The sequence below is a fragment of the Pristiophorus japonicus genome, chromosome 8, assembly GCF_044704955.1.
Source record: "Pristiophorus japonicus isolate sPriJap1 chromosome 8, sPriJap1.hap1, whole genome shotgun sequence".
Taxonomy (NCBI): Eukaryota; Metazoa; Chordata; class Chondrichthyes; family Pristiophoridae; genus Pristiophorus; species Pristiophorus japonicus.
In genome coordinates, this window is record NC_091984.1 from 241,456,456 (window position 1) to 241,479,491 (window position 23,036).

General features: G+C 52.1%; 1 protein-coding gene across 2 annotated transcripts in view; it reads left to right on the forward strand.

Annotated features, from left to right (window-relative positions):
- The window catches only part of dnah10 (dynein axonemal heavy chain 10), a 397,024-nt gene that overhangs the window by 140,632 nt on the left and 233,356 nt on the right, over positions 1 to 23,036 (forward strand). For both annotated transcript variants that reach the window (XM_070888200.1, XM_070888202.1), the window contains exons 30-33: positions 4,136 to 4,405; positions 6,555 to 6,738; positions 6,840 to 6,974; positions 9,673 to 9,825. In XM_070888200.1, the coding sequence (XP_070744301.1) occupies positions 4,136 to 4,405; positions 6,555 to 6,738; positions 6,840 to 6,974; positions 9,673 to 9,825 (742 nt within the window). The remainder of the gene's footprint in view (positions 1 to 4,135; positions 4,406 to 6,554; positions 6,739 to 6,839; positions 6,975 to 9,672; positions 9,826 to 23,036) is intronic.

The following is a 23,036-nucleotide window of genomic DNA, read 5'->3' on the forward strand; positions in this document are numbered from 1 at the left end:
CTCGCTAAAGGATTTTACCGTGGACAATGATTGGGAGGCCTTCACGGAAAGGCTCGAGTACTACTTCACAGCAAACGATCTGACGGAGGACACGAAAGCACCGAGAGAGAAGCGTAAGGCGATATTGCTCTCCAGTTGTGGCGATGAGGTTTGCTGTCTCGTCAGGGATTTGCTGGCACCCGGGAGCGCCAGGGACAAGTCATACGAGGAGCTGACTGAACTCATTTGTGACCAGTTGAAACCGAAGGAGAGCATCCTCACGGCCAGATACAAATTTTACCATCACTGCAGACCCGAGGGCCAGGATATCACCAAATACGCTGCGGACCTCAGGAGACTCGCGGCACCGTGTGATTTTGGGGCACACCTTGACGAGGCGTTGCGGGATGTTTTCGTTATGGGGATTGGCCACGAGGGCCTCCTTCACAAGCTGCTGGCTACGGAACCCACAGTCACCCTGACAAAGGCCATCACCATCAGCCGGGCACATATGACCTCGACATGCAGCACCAAACAGATGATCCACATGGTCTCGAACCCGGCAGGCACTGTCCACAGGATAGTGCCCACCACGGACGTGGCTCTGCCTGGGGCAGAGAGCACAGACCTCGGGGTCCTGGAACTCAGAGTCCGCTGAGGGGAGCCAATCAAGCAGCACCATGCTGGCGCTGTGGAGGAAGCCATGGGGCTCACCGGTGCAGGTTTGCGGAGTACACGTGCAATACCTGCCACCTGAAAGGCCACCTTCAGCGTATGTGGAAAAGAAATCTGACTCACCATGTGGCTGAGGAGATGGGGGATGATCCACCATCCAGCGAGGAGCAGGCAGAAGATGATGAGGTGTTTGGACTGTACACGTGTACCGACGATTCGCCCCCAGTGATAAGGGAAGTAAAAATCAACGGAGTCCCTGTGAGTATGGAATGGACACGGGCTCGGGTCCATCGTTGATGAGTCGGAGAACTTTTGATAAACTGTGGATTAACCCAGCTGCACGACCCGAGCTGGTCCCGGTCACGGCGAAGCTGTGTACCTACACCAGGGAACTAATACCTGTTCTTGGCAGAGCGACGGTGCAGGTATCCCACGGGGACGAGACGCACGGTTTACCTTTGTGGGTCAATGCAGGCGATGGGCCGACACTCCTCGGCCGGAGGTGGATGGGGACGGTCCATGGGAGCTGGGAAGACTTGACCACCCCACAGGCTGCTGCTCCCCGGGGTGCTGCCGTGCCCCGGGTCCCCAGAGAGCAGCGCCGACCGAGCTGGAGCTGCAGCCTCAATCCCCCCACAGGCAAGTCCCAGGCCTGGACCTCACACAGAGACCCTGCAGCCTCAATCCCCCCACAGGCAAGTCCCAGGCCCGGACCTCACACAGAGACCCTGCAGCCCCCAGCCCCCACAGGCAAGTCCCAGGCCCGGGCCTCACACAGAGACCCTGCAGCCTCAGCCCCCACAGGCAAGCCCCAGGCCCGGGCCTCACACAGAGACCCTGCAGCCCCCAGCCCCCACAGGCAAGTCCCAGGCCCGGGCCTCACACAGAGACCCTGCAGCCTCAGCCCCCACAGGCAAGCCCCAGGCCCCGGACCTCACACAGAGACCCTGCAGCCTCAGCCCCCACAGGCAAGTCCCAGGCTCGGACCTCACACAGAGACCCTGTAGCCTTAATCCCCACAGGCAAGCCCCAGGCCCGGGCCTCACACAGAGACCCTGCAGCCTCAGCCCCCACAGGCAAGCCCCAGGCCCGGACCTCACACAGAGACCCTGTAGCCTTAATCCCCACAGGCAAGCCCCAGGCCCGGGCCTCACACAGAGACCCTGCAGCCTCAGCCCCCACAGGCAAGCCCCAGGCCCGGGCCTCACACAGAGACCCTGCAGCCTTAATCCCCACAGGCAAGCCCCAGGCTCGGGCCTCACACAGAGACCCTGCAGCCTCAGCCCCCACAGGCAAGCCCCAGGCCCGGGCCTCACACAGAGACCCTGTAGCCTTAATCCCCACAGGCAAGCCCCAGGCCCGGGCCTCACACAGAGACCCTGCAGCCTCAGCCCCCACAGGCAAGCCCCAGGCCCGGGCCTCACACAGAGACCCTGCAGCCTTAATCCCCACAGGCAAGCCCCAGGCTCGGGCCTCACACAGAGACCCTGCAGCCTCAGCCCCCACAGGCAAGCCCCAGGCCCGGGCCTCACACAGAGACCCTGCAGCCTCAGCCCCCACAGGCAAGTCCCAGGCCCCGGACCTCACACAGAGACCCTGCAGCCTCAGCCCCCACAGGCAAGCAGCCTGCAGAGAGGGGCCTAGTGGGGGGTGGGGGCGGCGAGCCGGCGGGGCGCGAGGGCGGGGTGCGAGGGATCCAGGATGGCCGGCAGATCGGAGGGGCCCACGCAGAGGGAGAGTCGGGCGGCGGCAGCAGCTGGAGGTTGGCGGCCGCGGGGAAGGCGGCAAGTCAGGTGGCAGCGGAGGGGAGCGGAGGCTGTGACGGCGGAGGGCCTCCGGAGCGGCGGAGAGCAAGATGGCGGCGGCATCGTGTTCAGAGCAGCAGAGCATCAAAGATGGCGGCACCCAAGGAGAAGCCTCGTGGAGTCCTCCAGCATCAAAGATGGCGCCTTAAAAAGGAAATACCATCTTAAAAGGGCCTTACCATGTGGTGGTCCCCACAAAGGACTTCTGTAAGGCAGAGCAAGTCTAAAATGAGCTATGTTAATGTGAGATGGCGAATTTATAATAAGAATTAATATTTTAATGCTGAATGGCCACTGTATTTGTGTAAAATAATGGATATGAAGTACAATTAATGATAAGAGCTAACAAGGAAATCAGGGATCCATTACCAGTCAATAACTAAATGTACCAGATAACATGTACCATACTAACGCACTGTCTATGCCTACCTGCCTTCCGTTGGACAAGTGTGATGTTATGTATTGATGTGTGTATCGTCCTGGTACCTTAAATGTAATATAAGCACAATGCTACACCACAGAGGGCGCTGTGGTGGGAAACCTGGCAGTACCTAGAACAGGCAATATAAAAGGCTGACCACCACACCTGAGAGGCACTTTGGAGCTGAACAATAAAGGACGAAGGTCACAGCAGTTAGATTAACACCAGACCGTGTGGAGTCAGTGATTTGTGTGCTACATACACCACAGTTTATCTGTGCTCATCCAGGTGAGGAATGTTAATGCTTTACAATGCAACCCCTCTAAATGTTGGTGTCCAGTGTCTACGTCAAGCACTACCAGGAACAATTTAGGCCAAGTGCAGAGTAAAGCTCCCCCTATTCTGCTCAATATATCTCAACACCAAACTTGCGGTACACTGATCTTTTTGGGATAATTACCAGATTTCATTGGGTTGCCCCAAAACATCAGAAAGCCCACACAGAATCTTAAAACACAGGTCCAGATGCTTGCTGCAAATTTGAATCTGCTGTTGGTACCTTCTTGGGTTGAGTGATGCCAGTTGTGTAAATGTCATACTTTTACAGTCGGTGGTTCCCCCTGCTCCGTACTTGCACAATTGTGTAACCTCGGGGCGAAACCATATCCTCTTGCTATGAACTGGATACTCATGTCTTTCTCATGAATGCTTTTTCATTCTCTGAAAGTGGGCGGAGCAACACTTGCTGACACGAGTCGATATGAATTGTTAGGCTGCTTTATTTCACGGTAAGGTGAACATTCGGAACAGCAGTTAATGGTCAGACTCGCTTTCATTCAAACAGCACAAATTACCTTCACATAGTAATACAAAATAAAGACCATGTCATGCTTTCCCACAAGATAATTTCTGGATATTGTCTCCTGAATTCCAACCTTCTCATAACCCTTGCTGCCTGAATGCCTTGCAGCATTCTGTTTCAAACACCCCTGCCCCCCCCCCAGCCCCCCACCGACTGCCTGTGGGGTTGAAACTTCTCTAGAGTGGTAGCACAAAATGGACAATAGCAAATCAGCAGCTAATCTTATAGTCAGCCCGATCTTTGTCTTTCCATTTCCACCTCTTCCTCAATATTATTTGAAACTGCATTTGGATTGTTGATTGTATTATTTTCCAGTGTGAATTATTGCTGCTGAAGCAGTGAGGTTGACCAAAGCCTTACGGTGAGTAATATACTTTCCCTTTCATCCTCCAGAAACGACTGGATGTTGGTATATGAGGGTATGGTCGTCCTTGCTGCTACACAGGTCTGGTGGACTTGGGAGGTCGAAGATGTTTTTCGAAGGGTTAAAAAAGGAGATAAGCAGGCCTTGAAGAATTATGCGAAGAAGATGCACCAACAGATTGACGACCTAGTTACCCGCATCACCAAACCGCTCAGCAACAATGACCGTAAAAAGTATAACACCGTGCTTATTATTGATGTACATGCCCGAGACATTGTGGATACATTTGTCAGAGACAGGTAAAGCAGTGCCTGATGTTTGAGCTGGGTTTAAATATTGACACTTGCACGTGTCCTGGGTGAAACTGAAGACGCGAGGCTGCGTTTGCTCTGTTGGTACTGCGGGCTCTTCCCTTTCATTTCTGGTAAACTTGATCCCTGTTGGAGCCAGGGACATTTAGATATTTCAGCTGGGCGCTGGCTCCCGTTATGGCACCAATGGAACGCCTACTTGAGCTGAGGGGGAGGGAATTGGCTGCAGCTCCCTGCGACACTGTGAATGGTTTTGCAATGTTTATTGTTGCTCGTTTCTCACCATCGTGGTTCCCATTGCCCCTTTTTCCTGTGAGTATAACATGCTCTATTTGGGCAGGAAGCCTGTGGAATGGCTTGCCACCTGATTTACCACCCCTGCTCCCTGTTATGTATGTAAACTTGTAATTACCATGTCTAACCACCAGAGGGCTCATCTCCTGGAGTCCCAAGGGATCCCACAATCCCTTGGGAGCACCTGTATATAAGGAGGCCTCACAGGCTGGAGAGGCACTCTGAGATCTGCAATAAAGGGCTACGGTCACACCTTACTTTGAGCTTGGAGTATCTAGTCTGACTCTTTATCCAAGACATAACACTTCCCTCACAGGAAATTCAGCTCACCCATAAAGTATTAGGCTTGGTATTTTGTACTTGTTCTGCTACTCTGATTTATTTGCAGGTGAACTTTCAGGATTAGTTTTTTTTTGTTGAAAAACTGCATTTAAATTTTTTTTAAACTTAACAAAATTGAGCTGTTCCAGTGGTTAGGTTGGTAAATGCACCAGTTTGACCCATATTGACCATGTCCAATCCCTGGCGGGGCTTGAGTGTGCTGGTCTTGGCTGGACAGTGGCCGGGTGCTGGAGTTATGGGGATCGGGCAGGGAAGTGGAGCTGAGTCCATGATCAGATCAGCCATGATCTTATTAAATGGCGGAGCAGGCTCGAGGGGCCGAATGGCCGACTCCTGCTCCTATTTCTTATGTTCTTAATTAGCATCTGCTTGTCAGGGTGGAGAACAATGAGCCAGGGCTCCAGCTACTCATCACTGTGTAGACCCTCTCCTGGAATATACGCAAAGGTTGAGTGAGGATAGGATCAGGAGCATATATGTAAGAGTGCCACCCCTCCCCTAACCCCAGTAGCTCACTGTATAGGTTCAGACATGAAGGCCAATCAACTGCCCGTGGAAACATAGAAACATAGAAAATAGGTGCAGGAGTAGGCCATTCGGCCCTTTGAGCCTGCACCACCATTCAATAAGATCATGGCTGATCATGCAACCTCAGTACCCCTTTCGTGCTTTCTCTCCATACCCCTTGATCCCTTTAGCCGTAAGGGCCATATCTAACTCCCTTTTGAATATATCCAATGAACTGGCCTCAACACCTTTCTGTGGTAGAGAATTCCACAGGTTCACAATTCTCTGAGTGAAGAAGTTTCTCCTCATCTCGGTCCTAAATGGTTTACTCCTTATCCTTAGACTGTGACCACTGGTTCTGGACTTCCCCAACATCGGGAACATTCTTCCTGCATCTAACCTGTCCAATCTCGTCAGAATTTTATATGTTTCTATAAGATCCCCTCTCATTCTTCTAAACTCCTGTGAATATAGGCCCAGTCGATCCAGTCTCTCCTCATATGTCAGTCCAGTCATCCCGGGAATCAGTCTGGTGACCCTTCGCTGCACTCCCTCAATAGCAAGAATGTCCTTCCTCAGATTAGGAGACCAAAACTGCATTCAAGGTGTGGTCTCACCAAGGCCCTGTACAACTGCAGTAAGACCTCCCTGCTCCTATATTCAAATCCCCTCGCTATGAAGGCCAACATACCATTTGCCTCCTTCACCGCCTACCTTTAGTGACTGATGTACCATGTCACCAGGTCTCATTACACCTCCCCTTTTACTAATCTGTCACCATTCAGATAAAAATCATGCCTTCGTGTTTTTGCCACCAAAGTGGATAACCTCACACTTATGCACATAAACTCGCCCTCAACACGAGTCAGCATCTTCAGGAGAGGAGAAGGAAATAGCAAAATTGTGATTAAAGCTGTTGATGTAATTTTTTCACATCACTGCTGGTTATGGTAATTTTGCATTAACGTTTCTGTCCACTTTTACTATGAATTAGTATAATGGATGCCCGAGAGTTTGAGTGGGAGAGCCAGCTTCGATTCTACTGGGAGCGGATGCCAGATCAGCTGAGGGTGCATCAGTGCACGGGCACCTTTGACTATGGGTATGAATACATGGGATTGAATGGTCGCCTGGTGATCACGCCTCTCACAGACCGGATATATCTGACGCTGACACAGGTACCAACTCTAACTGTGTTTTGGCCATAAAAATATCAAAGAGCAGATACTGTTTTGCAGCACTTGTTGACCACAGTGCGATCTGTCTTGTGTTTCCTCAGGCGTTGTCCATGTATCTGGGAGGGGCACCTGCGGGACCAGCTGGTACCGGTAAAACTGAGACAACAAAAGATTTGGCCAAGGCTCTTGGATTGCTTTGTATTGTAACAAATTGTGGGGAAGGCATGGATTACAAAGTAAGGATTTCTAATCATCCTTTTGTATATTTCAGATCTGATACAGAACCACGGTGATTAATTTGCTGTACCTAATGTGTTTTAACCGCGGCTTGGGAAGGAATCCTGTGGCACCAAAAGTGAGGGCTCATTTGTATCTAACCAAATTGCTCAAGAATTTGACTGTATTTGTTTTTTCCCTTTCCAGTAACTTACTGGATTTTCTCCCCTTGGTTGAGTCTCCACTCTGCATCCCTCAGCTGAGAGCAGGCGAGATACCGGCTGGGGGCTTGTTACTCACAGGCTCTCGGTGCAGCCCAAGGTGACCAACCTTGCTGGGTGGAAATTGCTTCTCCGCAGAGCCACAGTAAAAATGGAGCTTGTGTCCCGTGGGTGACATTGGCAGTCAGCTCTTTTGTGCGGTGTTGGTGATCTAACGTGTGCGGTGTTGGTGATCTAACGTGTGCGGTGTTGGTGATCTAACGTGTGCGGTGTTGGTGATCTAACGTGTGCGGTGTTGGTGATCTAACGTGTGCGGTGTTGGTGATCTAACGTGTGCGGTGTTGGTGATCTAACGTGTGCGGTGTTGGTGATCTAACGTGTGCGGTGTTGGTGATCTAACGTGTGCGGTGTTGGTGATCTAACGTGTGCGGTGTTGGTGATCTAACGTGTGCAGTGTTGTGCCATCAATGATTAGGTCCAATATTGTAACTGGAAAGGGAACAGTCCGAGGTAAGGGTGCTCTGGAAAAACGGGAACCAGCCCAGGTACATTGGAAAAGAGAATTGTCAAGTGAGACAGTGGACAAACAACGGAAAATGTTCAAACATGAAGAGAAGTGTCGGGTATAAATTGGACACATTCTCACCGAGTAAACGCAGTGCTACAAAAGCTGGAGTTCCTCGGATGAGTCGAAAAATTCAGTGAAACGAGGCATTTGACAAATCTCGGTCTAACGCTGCCATCCAACATCGCAAATGTGCCGTTGGGAACGATTTCACGTGATCTGTTAATAAATCATATACTTGTTTATAAAGCATTTGTTTCTGATTTTGCTGTACTTGGTGCCCAGAGAAAATCTCTCTATTTGGAATTGTAGGTTTGAGCCTGTGACCAGCTGTATTTATATTAATAAACAGTAATCTAACAAAGTTAATGCCTGTACTACTGCTGCACTTAGTTCTAACAAATATAAGTGGCCGAGATAAAGGGAGGGAAACTTGCCGTCCTTACCCGGCCTGGGTCAATAGGTGACTCCAGTCCCACATCAAAGGGGTTGACTCTTCACTACCCCCTCAGTCGTTTCAAAATAAGGCCCATCACCACCTGCTCAGGGCAGTTCGGGATGGGCAATAAATAAACATAGAAACATAGAAAATAGGTGCAAGAGTAGGCCATTCGGCCCTTCGAGCCTGCACCGCCATTCAATAAGATCATGTCTGATCATTCCCTTAGTACCCCTTTCCTGCTTTCTCTCCATACCCCTTGATCCCTTTAGCCGTAAGGGTCATATCTAACTCCCTCTTGAATATATCTAACGAACTGGCATCAACAACTCTCTGCGGCAGGGAATTCCACAGGTTAACAACTCCCTGAGTGAAGAAGTTTCTCCTCATCTCGGACCCCTTATCCTTAGACTGTGACCCCTGGTTCTGGACTTCCCCAACATCGGGAATATTCTTCCTGCATCTAACCTGTCCAGTCCCGTCAGAATTTTATATGTTTCTATGAGATCCCCTCTCATTCTTCTAAACTCCAGTGAATACAGGCCCAGTCGATCCAGTCTCTCCTCATATGTCAGTCCTGCCATCCCTGGAATCAGTCTGGTGAACCTTCGCTGCACTCCCTCAATAGCAAGAATGTCCTTCCTCAGATTAGGAGACCAAAACTGAACACAATATTCCAGGTGAGGCCTCACTAAGGCCCTGTACAACTGCAGTAAGACCTCCCTGCTCCTATACTCAAATCCCCTTGCTATGAAGACCAACATACCATTTGCCGTCTTCACCGCCTGCTGTACCTGTATGCCAACTTTCAATGACTGATGAACCATGACACCCAGGTCTCGTTGCACTTCCCCTTTTCCTAATCTGCCTCCATTCAGATAATATTCTATCTTCGTGTTATCACCCCCAAAGTGGATAACCTCACATTTATCCACATTAAACTGCATCTGCCATGCATTTGCCCATTCACCTAACCTGTCCAAGTCACCCTGCAGCCTCTTAGCGTCCCCCTCACAGCTCACACCGCCACCCAGCTTAGTGTCATCTGCAAACATGGAGATATTACACTCAATTCCTTCATCTAAATCATTGATGTATATTGTAAAGAGCTGGGGTCCCAGCACTGAGCCCTGCGGCACCCCACTAGTCACTGCCTGTCATTCTGAAAAGGACCCGTTTATCCCGACTCTTTGGTTCCTGTCTGCCAACCAGTTCTCTATCCACATCAGTACATTACCCCCAATACCATGTGCTTTAATTTTGCACACCAATCTCTTGTGTGGGACCTTGTCAAAAGCCTTTTGAAAGTCCAAATACACCACATCCACTGGTTCTCCCTTGTCCACTCTACTAGTTACATCCTCAAAAAATTCGAGAAGATTTGTCAAGCATGATTTCCCTTTCATAAATCCATGCTAGTCACTTGCCGGTCATTTGCCAATGTCGCACAATCTGAGGATGACTAATAAAAATCCATGCATCTTTTTTTGTAGGCAATGGGAAAAATCCTCTCTGGGCTGGCTCAGTGTGGTTCCTGGGGCTGCTTCGATGAGTTTAATCGTATTGATGCTGCAGTCCTTTCCGTTGTGTCTTCACAAATCCAGACGATCCGCAATGCACTCATGTATCATCTGACCAAATTCCAGGTAAGAACGACGTTTTGCTCTATTTACAAATGTAAACTTTTCTGCCGTGTTCTGGAGGATCTGCCCCTCCCCTGTGCCATGTGACAACACACCCAACTAAAACAATGCTTGTGCTGCTGTTCACGGCCATTTACAGGGCCGAAATAGCAGCTTTCTGGATGTAAGTCGATGATCTGTTTCTGTAGAACAACATGTCTCGCTCTACAATCTCTCGCTCTACAATCCCTCGCCCTACAATCTCTCGCTCTACAATCCCTCGCTCTACAATCCCTCGCTCTACAATCTCTCGCTCTACAATCCCTCGCCCTACAATCCCTCGCCCTACAATCCCTCGCTCTACAATCTCTCGCCCTACAATCTCTCGCTCTACAATCTCTCGCTCTACAATCTCTCGCTCTACAATCTCTCGCCCTACAATCTCTCGCTCTACAATCCCTCGCCCTACAATCTCTCGTTCTACAATCTCTCGCCCTACAATCTCTCGCTCTACAATCCCTCGCTCTACAATCCCTCGCTCTACAATCCCTCGCTCTACAATCCCTCGCTCTACAATCCCTCGCCCTACAATCCCTCGCTCTACAATCCCTCGCTCTACAATCCCTCGCTCTACAATCCCTCGCTCTACAATCTCTCGCCCTACAATCCCTCGCCCTACAATCTCTCGCTCTACAATCCCTCGCTCTACAATCCCTCGCTCTACAATCCCTCGCTCTACAATCCCTTGCTCTACAATCCCTCGCTCTACAATCTCTCGCTCTACAATCTCTCGCCCTACAATCTCTCGCCCTACAATCTCTCGCTCTACAATCCCTCGCTCTACAATCTCTCGCTCTACAATCCCTCGCTCTACAATCCCTCGCCCTACAATCCCTCGCCCTACAATCCCTCGCCCTACAATCTCTCGCTCTACAATCCCTCGCTCTACAATCTCTCGCTCTACAATCTCTCACCCTTCAATCCCTCGCTCTACAATCCCTCGCTCTACAATCCCTCGCCCTACAATCTCTCGCCCTACAATCTCTCGCTCTACAATCCCTCGCCCTACAATCCCTCGCTCTACAATCCCTCGCCCTACAATCCCTCACTCTACAATCTCTCGCCCTACAATCCCTCGCTCTACAATCCCTCGCCCTACAATCTCTCGCTCTACAATCCCTCGCTCTACAATCTCTCGCCCTACAATCTCTCGCTCTACAATCCCTCGCCCTGCAATCCCTCGCTCTACAATCCCTCGCTCTACAATCCCTCGCTCTGCAATCTCTCGCCCTACAATCCCTCGCCCTACAATCCCTCGCTCTACAATCCCTCGCTCTACAATCTCTCGCCCTACAATCTCTCGCCCTACAATCTCTCGCTCTACAATCTCTCGCTCTACAATCTCTCGCTCTACAATCTCTCGCTCTACAATCTCTCGCCCTACAATCCCTCGCTCTACAATCCCTCGCTCTACAATCTCTCGCTCTACAATCCCTCGCTCTACAATCCCTCGCTCTACAATCCCTCGCCCTACAATCCCTCGCCCTACAATCCCTCGCTCTACAATCTCTCGCCCTACAATCCCTCGCTCTACAATCCCTCGCCCTACAATCTCTCGCTCTACAATCCCTCGCTCTACAATCCCTCGCTCTACAATCCCTCGCTCTACAATCCCTCGCTCTACAATCTCTCGCTCTACAATCTCTCGCTCTACAATCTCTCGCTCTACAATCTCTCGCTCTACAATCCCTCGCTCTACAATCCCTCGCTCTACAATCTCTCGCCTTACAATCCCTCGCCTTACAATCTCTCGCCCTACAATCTCTCGCCCTACAATCTCTCGCCCTACAATCTCTTGCCCTACAATCTCTCGCTCTACAATCCCTCGCTCTACAATCTCTCGCCCTACAATCCCTCGCCCTACAATCCCTCGCTCTACAATCTCTCGCTCTACAATCCCTCGCCCTACAATCCCTCGCTCTACAATCTCTCGCTCTACAATCCCTCGCTCTACAATCTCTCGCTCTACAATCCCTCGCTCTACAATCCCTCGCCCTACAATCCCTCGCCCTACAATCCCTCGCTCTACAATCCCTCGCTCTACAATCCCTCGCCCTACAATCTCTCGCTCTACAATCCCTCGCTCTACAATCTCTCGCCCTACAATCCCTCGCTCTACAATCCCTCGCCCTACAATCTCTCGCTCTACAATCCCTCGCTCTACAATCCCTCGCTCTACAATCTTTCGCTCTACAATCTCTCGCTCTACAATCCCTCGCTCTACAATCCCTCGCCCTACAATCCCTCGCTCTACAATCTCTCGCTCTACAATCCCTCGCTCTACAATCCCTCGCCCTACAATCCCTCGCCCTACAATCCCTCGCTCTACAATCTCTCGCCCTACAATCCCTCGCCCTACAATCCCTCGCCCTACAATCTCTCGCTCTACAATCTCTCGCTCTACAATCCCTCGCCCTACAATCCCTCGCTCTACAATCCCTCGCTCTACAATCCCTCGCTCTACAATCCCTCGCCCTACAATCTCTCGCTCTACAATCCCTCGCCCTACAATCTCTCGCTCTACAATCCCTCGCCCTACAATCCCTCGCTCTACAATCCCTCGCCCTACAATCTCTCGCCCTACAATCCCTCGCTCTACAATCCCTCGCCCTACAATCTCTCGCCCTACAATCTCTCGCCCTACAATCTCTCGCTCTACAATCCCTCGCCCTACAATCTCTCGCTCTACAATCCCTCGCTCTACAATCCCTCGCTCTACAATCTCTCGCCCTACAATCTCTCGCCCTACAATCCCTCGCCCTACAATCTCTCGCCCTACAATCTCTCGCCCTACAATCTCTCGCTCTACAATCCCTCGCCCTACAATCCCTCGCCCTACAATCTCTCGCTCTACAATCCCTCGCTCTACAATCCCTCGCCCTACAATCCCTCGCCCTACAATCCCTCGCCCTACAATCTCTCGCCCTACAATCTCTCGCCCTACAATCTCTCGCCCTACAATCTCTCGCCCTACAATCTCTCGCCCTACAATCTCTCGCCCTACAATCCCTCGCTCTACAATCCCTCGCCCTACAATCTCTCGCTCTACAATCCCTCGCTCTACAATCCCTCGCTCTACAATCTCTCGCCCTACAATCTCTCGCCCTACAATCCCTCGCCCTACAATCTCTCGCCCTACAATCTCTCGCCCTCCAATCTCTCGCCCTACAATCTCTCGCTCTACAATCCCTCGCCCTACAATCCCTCGCCCTACAATCTCTCGCTCTACAATCCCTCGCTCTACAATCCCTCGCCCTACAATCCCTCGCTCTACAATCCCTCGCCCTACAATCTCTCGCCCTACAATCTCTCGCCCTACAATCTCTCGCCCTACAATCTCTCGCCCTACAATCTCTCGCTCTACAATCCCTCGCCCTACAATCCCTCGCTCTACAATCCCTCGCTCTACAATCCCTCGCCCTACAATCCCTCCCTCGCTTTACAATCCCTCGCTCTACAATCTCTCGCTCTACAATCCCTCGCTCTACAATCCCTCGCCCTACAATCCCTCGCTCTACAATCCCTCGCTCTACAATCTCTCGCTCTACAATCCCTCGCTCTACAATCCCTCGCTCTACAATCTCTCGCTCTACAATCCCTCGCCCTACAATCCCTCGCTCTACAATCTCTCGCTCTACAATCCCTCGCTCTACAATCTCTCGCCCTACAATCCCTCGCTCTACAATCTCTCGCTCTACAATCTCTCGCTCTACAATCGCTCGCCCTACAATCCCTCGCCCTACAATCTCTCGCCCTACAATCTCTCGCTCTACAATCGCTCGCCGTACAATCCCTCGCCCTACAATCCCTCGCCCTACAATCTCTCGCTCTACAATCCCTCGCCCTACAATCTCTCGCTCTACAATCCCTCGCCCTACAATCTCTCGCTCTACAATCCCTCGCCCTACAATCCCTCGCTCTACAATCCCTCGCCCTACAATCTCTCGCCCTACAATCTCTCGCCCTACAATCCCTCGCCCTACAATCCCTCGCCCTACAATCTCTCGCTCTACAATCCCTCGCCCTACAATCCCTCGCTCTACAATCCCTCGCCCTACAATCCCTCGCCCTACAATCCCTCGCTCTACAATCCCTCGCCCTACAATCTCTCGCCCTACAATCTCTCGCCCTACAATCTCTCGCCCTACAATCTCTCGCTCTACAATCCCTCGCCCTACAATCTCTCGCTCTACAATCCCTCGCTCTACAATCCCTCGCTCTACAATCTCTCGCCCTACAATCTCTCGCCCTACAATCCCTCGCCCTACAATCCCTCGCCCTACAATCTCTCGCCCTACAATCTCTCGCCCTACAATCTCTCGCCCTACAATCTCTCGCTCTACAATCCCTCGCCCTACAATCTCTCGCTCTACAATCCCTCGCTCTACAATCCTTCGCCCTACAATCCCTCGTTCTACAATCCCTCGCCCTACAATCTCTCGCCCTACAATCTCTCGCCCTACAATCTCTCGCCCTACAATCCCTCGCCCTACAATCCCCCGCTCTACAATCCCTCGCACTACAATCCCTCGCCCTACAATCCCTCGCCCTACAATCTCTCGCTCTACAATCCCTCGCCCTACAATCTCTCGCTCTACAATCCCTCGCCCTACAATCCCTCGCCCTACAATCTCTCGCTCTACAATCTCTCGCCCTACAATCTCTCGCCCTACAATCCCTCGCCCTACAATCCCTCGCCCTACAATCTCTCGCTCTACAATCTCTCGCCCTACAATCTCTCGCCCTACAATCCCTCGCCCTACAATCTCTCGCCCTACAATCCCTCGCCCTACAATCCCTCGCCCTACAATCTCTCGCTCTACAATCTCTCGCCCTACAATCTCTCGCTCTACAATCTCTCGCTCTACAATCGCTCGCTCTACAATCTCTCGCCCTACAATCCCTCGCTCTACAATCTCTCGCCCTACAATCCCTCGCCCGACAATCTCTCGCTCTACAATCTCTCGCTCTACAATCTCTCGCTCTACAATCCCTCGCCCTACAATCCCTCGCCCTACAATCCCTCGCTCTACAATCCCTCGCTCTACAATCCCTCGCCCTACAATCCCTCGCCCTACAATCTCTCGCTCTACAATCCCTCGCCCTACAATCTCTCGCTCTACAATCCCTCGCCCTACAATCCCTCGCCCTACAATCTCTCGCTCTACAATCTCTCGCCCTACAATCCCTCGCCCTACAATCCCTCGCCCTACAATCTCTCGCCCTACAATCCCTCGCCCTACAATCTCTCGCTCTACAATCTCTCGCCCTACAATCTCTCGCCCTACAATCCCTCGCCCTACAATCCCTCGCCCTACAATCTCTCGCCCTACAATCTCTCGCCCTACAATCTCTCGCCCTACAATCCCTCGCCCTACAATCTCTCGCCCTACAATCCCTCGCCCTACAATCCCTCGCCCTACAATCTCTCGCTCTACAATCTCTCGCCCTACAATCTCTCGCTCTACAATCTCTCGCTCTACAATCGCTCGCTCTACAATCGCTCGCACTACAATCTCTCGCCCTACAATCCCTCGCTCTACAATCTCTCGCCCTACAATCCCTCGCCCTACAATCTCTCGCTCTACAATCTCTCGCTCTACAATCTCTCGCTCTACAATCCCTCGCCCTACAATCCCTCGCCCTACAATCTCTCGCCCTACAATCCCTCGCTCTACAATCTCTCGCCCTACAATCTCTCGCCCTACAATCTCTCGCTCTACAATCCCTCGCTCTACAATCCCTCGCCCTACAATCCCTCGCCCTACAATGCCTCGCCCTACAATCTCTCGCTCTACAATCTCTCGCTCTACAATCTCTCGCCCTACAATCCCTCGCCCTACAATCCCTCGCTCTACAATCCCTCGCTCTACAATCTCTCGCCCTACAATCTCTCGCTCTACAATCTCTCGCCCTACAATCCCTCGCTCTACAATCCCTCGCCCTACAATCTCTCGCCCTACAATCCCTCGCCCTACAATCCCTCGCTCTACAATCCCTCGCCCTACAATCCCTCGCCCTACAATCCCTCGCTCTACAATCCCTCGCCCTACAATCTCTCGCCCTACAATCTCTCGCCCTACAATCTCTCGCTCTACGATCCCTCGCCCTACAATCTCTCGCTCTACAATCCCTCACTCTACAATCCCTCGCTCTACAATCTCTCGCCCTACAATCTCTCGCCCTACAATCTCTCGCCCTACAATCCCTCGCCCTACAATCTCTCGCCCTACAATCTCTCGCCCTACAATCTCTCGCCCTACAATCTCTCGCTCTACAATCCCTCGCCCTACAATCTCTCGCTCTACAATCCCTCGCTCTACAATCCTTCGCCCTACAATCCCTCGCTCTACAATCCCTCGCCCTACAATCTCTTGCCCTACAATCTCTTGCCCTACAATCTCTCGCCCTACAATCTCTCGCCCTACAATCTCTCGCTCTACAATCCCTCGCCCTACAATCCCTCGCTCTACAATCCCTCGCTCTACAATCCCTCGCCCTACAATCCCTCGCCCTACAATCTCTCGCTCTACAATCCCTCGCCCTACAATCTCTCGCTCTACAATCCCTCGCCCTACAATCCCTCGCCCTACAATCCCTCGCCCTACAATCTCTCGCCCTACAATCTCTCGCCCTACAATCTCTCGCCCTACAATCTCTCGCCCTACAATCTCTCGCTCTACAATCTCTCGCCCTACAATCTCTCGCCCTACAATCCCTCGCCCTACAATCTCTCGCCCTACAATCCCTCGCCCTACAATCCCTCGCCCTACAATCTCTCGCTCTACAATCTCTCGCCCTACAATCTCTCGCTCTACAATCTCTCGCTCTACAATCTCTCGCTCTACAATCCCTCGCACTACAATCTCTCGCCCTACAATCCCTCGCTCTACAATCTCTCGCCCTACAATCCCTCGCTCTACAATCTCTCGCTCTACAATCTCTCGCTCTACAATCTCTCGCCCTACAATCCCTCGCCCTACAATCTCTCGCCCTACAATCCCTCGCCCTACAATCCCTCGCCCTACAATCTCTCGCCCTACAATCTCTCGCCCTACAATCCCTCGCTCTACAATCCCTCGCCCTACAATCCCTCGCCCTACAATCCCTCGCCCTACAATCCCTCGCCCTACAATCTCTCGCTCTACAATCTCTCGCCCTACAATCCCTCGCCCTACAATCCCTCGCCCTACAATCTCTCGCCCTACAATCCCTCGCACTACAATCTCTCGCACTACAATCTCTCGCCCTACAATCCCTCGCCCTACAATCCCTCGCCCTACAATCTCTCGCCCTACAATCCCTCGCTCTACAATCTCTCGCCCTACAATCCCTCGCTCTACAATCTCTCGCCCTACAATCCCTCGCCCTACAATCCCTCGTCCTACAATCTCTCGCTCTACAATCTCTCGCCCTACAATCTCTCTCCCTACAATCCCTCGCCCTACAATCCCTCGCCCTACAATCCCTCGCTCTACAATCCCTCGCTCTACAATCCCTCGCTCTACAATCTCTCGCTCTACAATCCCTCGCTCTACAATCTCTCGCCCTACAATCCCTCGCCCTACAATCTCTCGCTCTACAATCTCTCGCTCTACAATCCCTCGCTCTACAATCCCTCGCCCTACAATCTCTCGCTCTACAATCCCTCGCCCTACAATCTCTCGCCCTACAATCCCTCGCCCTACAATCCCTCGCTCTACAATCTCTCGCTCTACAATCCCTCGCTCTACAATCCCTCGCTCTACAATCCCTCGCTCTACAATCCCTCGCCCTACAATCTCTCGCTCTACAATCTCTCTCGCTCTACAATCTCTCGCTCTACAATCTCTCGCTCTACAATCCCTCGCTCTACAATCCCTCGCTCTACAATCTCTCGCCCTACAATCCCTCGCTCTACAATCCCTCGCTCTACAATCCCTCGCCCTACAATCTCTCGCCCTACAATCCCTCGCTCTACAATCCCTCGCTCTACAATCTCTCGCCCTACAATCCCTCGCTCTACAATCCCTCGCTCTACAATCTCTCGCTCTACAATCTCTCGCTCTACAATCTCTCGCTCGACAATCTCTCTCGCCCTACAATCTCTCTCGCCCTACAATCTCTCGCTCTACAATCTCTCGCTCTACAATCTCTCGCTCGACAATCCCTCGCCCTACAATCTCTCGCCCTACAATCTCTCGCCCTACAATCTCTCGCCCTACAATCTCTCGCTCTACAATCCCTCGCCCTACAATCTCTCGCCCTACAATCTCTCGCCCTACAATCTCTCGCCCTACAATCCCTCGCTCTACAATCCCTCGCCCTACAATCTCTCGCCCTACAATCTCTCGCCCTACAATCTCTCGCTCTACAATCTCTCGCCCTACAATCTCTCGCCCTACAATCTCTCGCTCTACAATCCCTCGCCCTACAATCTCTCGCCCTACAATCTCTCGCCCTACAATCTCTCGCTCTACAATCCCTCGCTCTACAATCCCTCGCCCTACAATCCCTCGCTCTACAATCCCTCGCCCTACAATCTCTCGCCCTACAATCTCTCGCTCTACAATCCCTCGCCCTACAATCCCTCGCTCTACAATCTCTCGCCCTACAATCTCTCGCCCTACAATCCCTCGCTCTACAATCCCTCGCCCTACAATCTCTCGCTCTACAATCCCTCGCCCTACAATCTCTCGCTCTACAATCTCTCTCGCTCTACAATCTCTCGCTCTACAATCCCTCGCTCTACAATCTCTCGCTCTACAATCTCTCGCTCTACAATCCCTCGCCCTACAATCTCTCGCTCTACAATCCCTCGCTCTACAATCTCTCGCTCTACAATCTCTCGCTCTACAATCTCTCGCTCTACAATCCCTCGCTCTACAATCTCTCGCCCTACAATCTCTCGCCCTACAATCCCTCGCCCTACAATCTCTCGCTCTACAATCCCTCGCTCTACAATCCCTCGCCCTACAATCTCTCGCTCTACAATCCCTCGCTCTACAATCTCTCGCTCTACAATCTCTCGCCCTACAATCCCTCGCTCTACAATCTCTCGCCCTACAATCCCTCGCCCTACAATCTCTCGCCCTACAATCCCTCGCCCTACAATCTCTCGCCCTACAATCTCTCGCCCTACAATCTCTCGCCCTACAATCTCTCGCCCTACAATCTCTCGCCCTACAATCTCTCGCCCTACAATCCCTCGCCCTACAATCTCTCGCTCTACAATCCCTCGCCCTACAATCTCTCGCCCTACAATCCCTCGCTCTACAATCCCTCGCCCTACAATCTCTCGCTCTACAATCCCTCGCCCTACAATCTCTCGCTCTACAATCTCTCTCGCTCTACAATCCCTCGCTCTACAATCTCTCGCCCTACAATCTCTCGCCCTACAATCTCTCGCTCTACAATCCCTCGCTCTACAATCCCTCGCCCTACAATCCCTCGCCCTACAATCCCTCGCTCTACAATCTCTCGCTCTACCATCTCTCGCCCTACAATCTCTCGCCCTACAATCTCTCGCCCTACAATCTCTCGCTCTACAATCTCTCGCCCTACAATCTCTCGCTCTACAATCCCTCGCCCTACAATCTCTCGCTCTACAATCTCTCGCTCTACAATCCCTCGCTCTACAATCCCTCGCCCTACAATCCCTCGCCCTACAATCCCTCGCCCTACAATCCCTCGCCCTACAATCCCTCGCTCTACAATCCCTCGCTCTACAATCCCTCGCTCTACAATCCCTCGCTCTACAATCTCTCGCTCTACAATCCCTCGCCCTACAATCCCTCGCCCTACAATCTCTCGCTCTACAATCTCTCGCCCTACAATACCTCGCCCTACAATCTCTCGCCCTACAATCTTTCGCTCTACAATCTCTCGCTCTACAATCTCTCGCTCTACAATCTCTCGCCCTACAATCCCTCGCCCTACAATCCCTCGCCCTACAATCCCTCGCTCTACAATCTCTCGCTCTACAATCCCTCGCTCTACAATCCCTCGCTCTACAATCTCTCGCCCTACAATCTCTCGCCCTACAATCCCTCGCTCTACAATCCCTCGCTCTACAATCCCTCGCTCTACAATCTCTCGCCCTACAATCCCTCGCTCCACAATCTCTCGCTCTACAATCTCTCGCTCTACAATCTCTCGCTCTACAATCCCTCGCTCTACAATCCCTCGCCCTACAATCCCTCGCTCTACAATCCCTCGCCCTACAATCTCTCGCTCTACAATCCCTCGCCCTACAATCCCTCGCCCTACAATCTCTCGCTCTACAATCTCTCGCCCTACAATCTCTCGCCCTACAATCCCTCGCCCTACAATCCCTCGCCCTACAATCTCTCGCTCTACAATCTCTCGCCCTACAATCTCTCGCCCTACAATCCCTCGCCCTACAATCCCTCGCCCTACAATCTCTCGCTCTACAATCTCTCGCTCTACAATCTCTCGCTCTACAATCCCTCGCACTACAATCTCTCGCCCTACAATCCCTCGCTCTACAATCTCTCGCCCTACAATCCCTCGCTCTACAATCTCTCGCTCTACAATCTCTCGCTCTACAATCTCTCGCTCTACAATCCCTCGCCCTACAATCTCTCGCTCTACAATCCCTCGCCCTACAATCTCTCGCCCTACAATCCCTCGCCCTACAATCCCTCGCCCTACAATCTCTCGCCCTACAATCTCTCGCCCTACAATCCCTCGCCCTACAATCCCTCGCTCTACAATCCCTCGCTCTACAATCTCTCGCCCTACAATCCCTCGCCCTACAATCTCTCGCCCTACAATCCCTCGCCCTACAATCCCTCGCCCTACAATCTCTCGCCCTACAATCCCTCGCTCTACAATCTCTCGCCCTACAATCCCTCGCTCTACAATCTCTCGCTCTACAATCTCTCGCCCTACAATCTCTCGCCCTACAATCTCTCGCCCTACAATCTCTCGCCCTACAATCCCTCGCCCTACAATCCCTCGCTCTACAATCCCTCGCCCTACAATCCCTCGCCCTACAATCTCTCGCTCTACAATCCCTCGCCCTACAATCTCTCGCTCTACAATCCCTCGCCCTACAATCCCTCGCCCTACAATCTCTCGCTCTACAATCTCTCGCCCTACAATCTCTCGCCCTACAATCCCTCGCCCTACAATCCCTCGCCCTACAATCTCTCGCTCTACAATCTCTCGCCCTACAATCTCTCGCCCTACAATCCCTCGCCCTACAATCTCTCGCCCTACAATCCCTCGCCCTACAATCCCTCGCCCTACAATCTCTCGCTCTACAATCTCTCGCCCTACAATCTCTCGCTCTACAATCTCTCGCTCTACAATCTCTCGCTCTACAATCCCTCGCACTACAATCTCTCGCCCTACAATCCCTCGCTCTACAATCTCTCGCCCTACAATCCCTCGCTCTACAATCTCTCGCTCTACAATCTCTCGCTCTACAATCTCTCGCTCTACAATCACTCGCTCTACAATCCCTCGCCCTACAATCTCTCGCCCTACAATCCCTCGCTCTACAATCCCTCGCTCTACAATCCCTCGCCCTACAATCCCTCGCCCTACAATCCCTCGCCCTACAATCTCTCGCTCTACAATCTCTCGCTCTACAATCTCTCGCCCTACAATCCCTCGCCCTACAATCCCTCGCTCTACAATCCCTCGCCCTACAATCCCTCGCACTACAATCTCTCGCACTACAATCTCTCGCCCTACAATCCCTCGCCCTACAATCCCTCGCCCTACAATCTCTCGCCCTACAATCCCTCGCTCTACAATCTCTCGCCCTACAATCCCTCGCCCTACAATCTCTCGCCCTACAATCCCTCGCCCTACAATCCCTCGTCCTACAATCTCTCGCCCTACAATCTCTCGCCCTACAATCCCTCGCCCTACAATCCCTCGCCCTACAATCCCTCGCTCTACAATCCCTCGCTCTACAATCCCTCGCTCTACAATCTCTCGCTCTACAATCCCTCGCCCTACAATCTCTCGCCCTACAATCCCTCGCTCTACAATCTCTCGCTCTACAATCTCTCGCTCTACAATCCCTCGCCCTACAATCTCTCGCTCTACAATCCCTCGCCCTACAATCTCTCGCCCTACAATCCCTCGCCCTACAATCTCTCGCTCTACAATCCCTCGCTCTACAATCCCTCGCTCTACAATCCCTCGCTCTACAATCCCTCGCCCTACAATCCCTCGCCCTACAATCTCTCGCTCTACAATCTCTCTCGCTCTACAATCTCTCGCTCTACAATCCCTCGCTCTACAATCCCTCGCTCTACAATCTCTCGCCCTACAATCCCTCGCTCTACAATCCCTCGCTCTACAATCCCTCGCCCTACAATCTCTCGCCCTACAATCCCTCGCTCTACAATCCCTCGCCCTACAATCTCTCGCCCTACAATCCCTCGCTCTACAATCCCTCGCTCTACAATCTCTCGCTCTACAATCTCTCGCTCTACAATCTCTCGCTCGACAATCTCTCTCGCCCTACAATCTCTCTCGCCCTACAATCTCTCGCTCTACAATCTCTCGCTCTACAATCTCTCGCTCGACAATCCCTCGCCCTACAATCTCTCGCCCTACAATCTCTCGCCCTACAATCTCTCGCTCTACAATCCCTCGCCCTACAATCTCTCGCCCTACAATCTCTCGCCCTACAATCTCTCGCCCTACAATCCCTCGCTCTACAATCCCTCGCCCTACAATCTCTCGCCCTACAATCTCTCGCCCTACAATCTCTCGCTCTACAATCTCTCGCCCTACAATCTCTCGCCCTACAATCTCTCGCTCTACAATCCCTCGCCCTACAATCCCTCGCTCTACAATCTCTCGCCCTACAATCTCTCGCCCTACAATCTCTCGCTCTACAATCCCTCGCTCTACAATCCCTCGCCCTACAATCCCTCGCTCTACAATCCCTCGCCCTACAATCTCTCGCCCTACAATCTCTCGCTCTACAATCCCTCGCCCTACAATCCCTCGCTCTACAATCTCTCGCCCTACAATCTCTCGCCCTACAATCCCTCGCTCTACAATCCCTCGCCCTACAATCTCTCGCTCTACAATCCCTCGCCCTACAATCTCTCGCTCTACAATCTCTCTCGCTCTACAATCTCTCGCTCTACAATCCCTCGCTCTACAATCTCTCGCTCTACAATCTCTCGCTCTACAATCCCTCG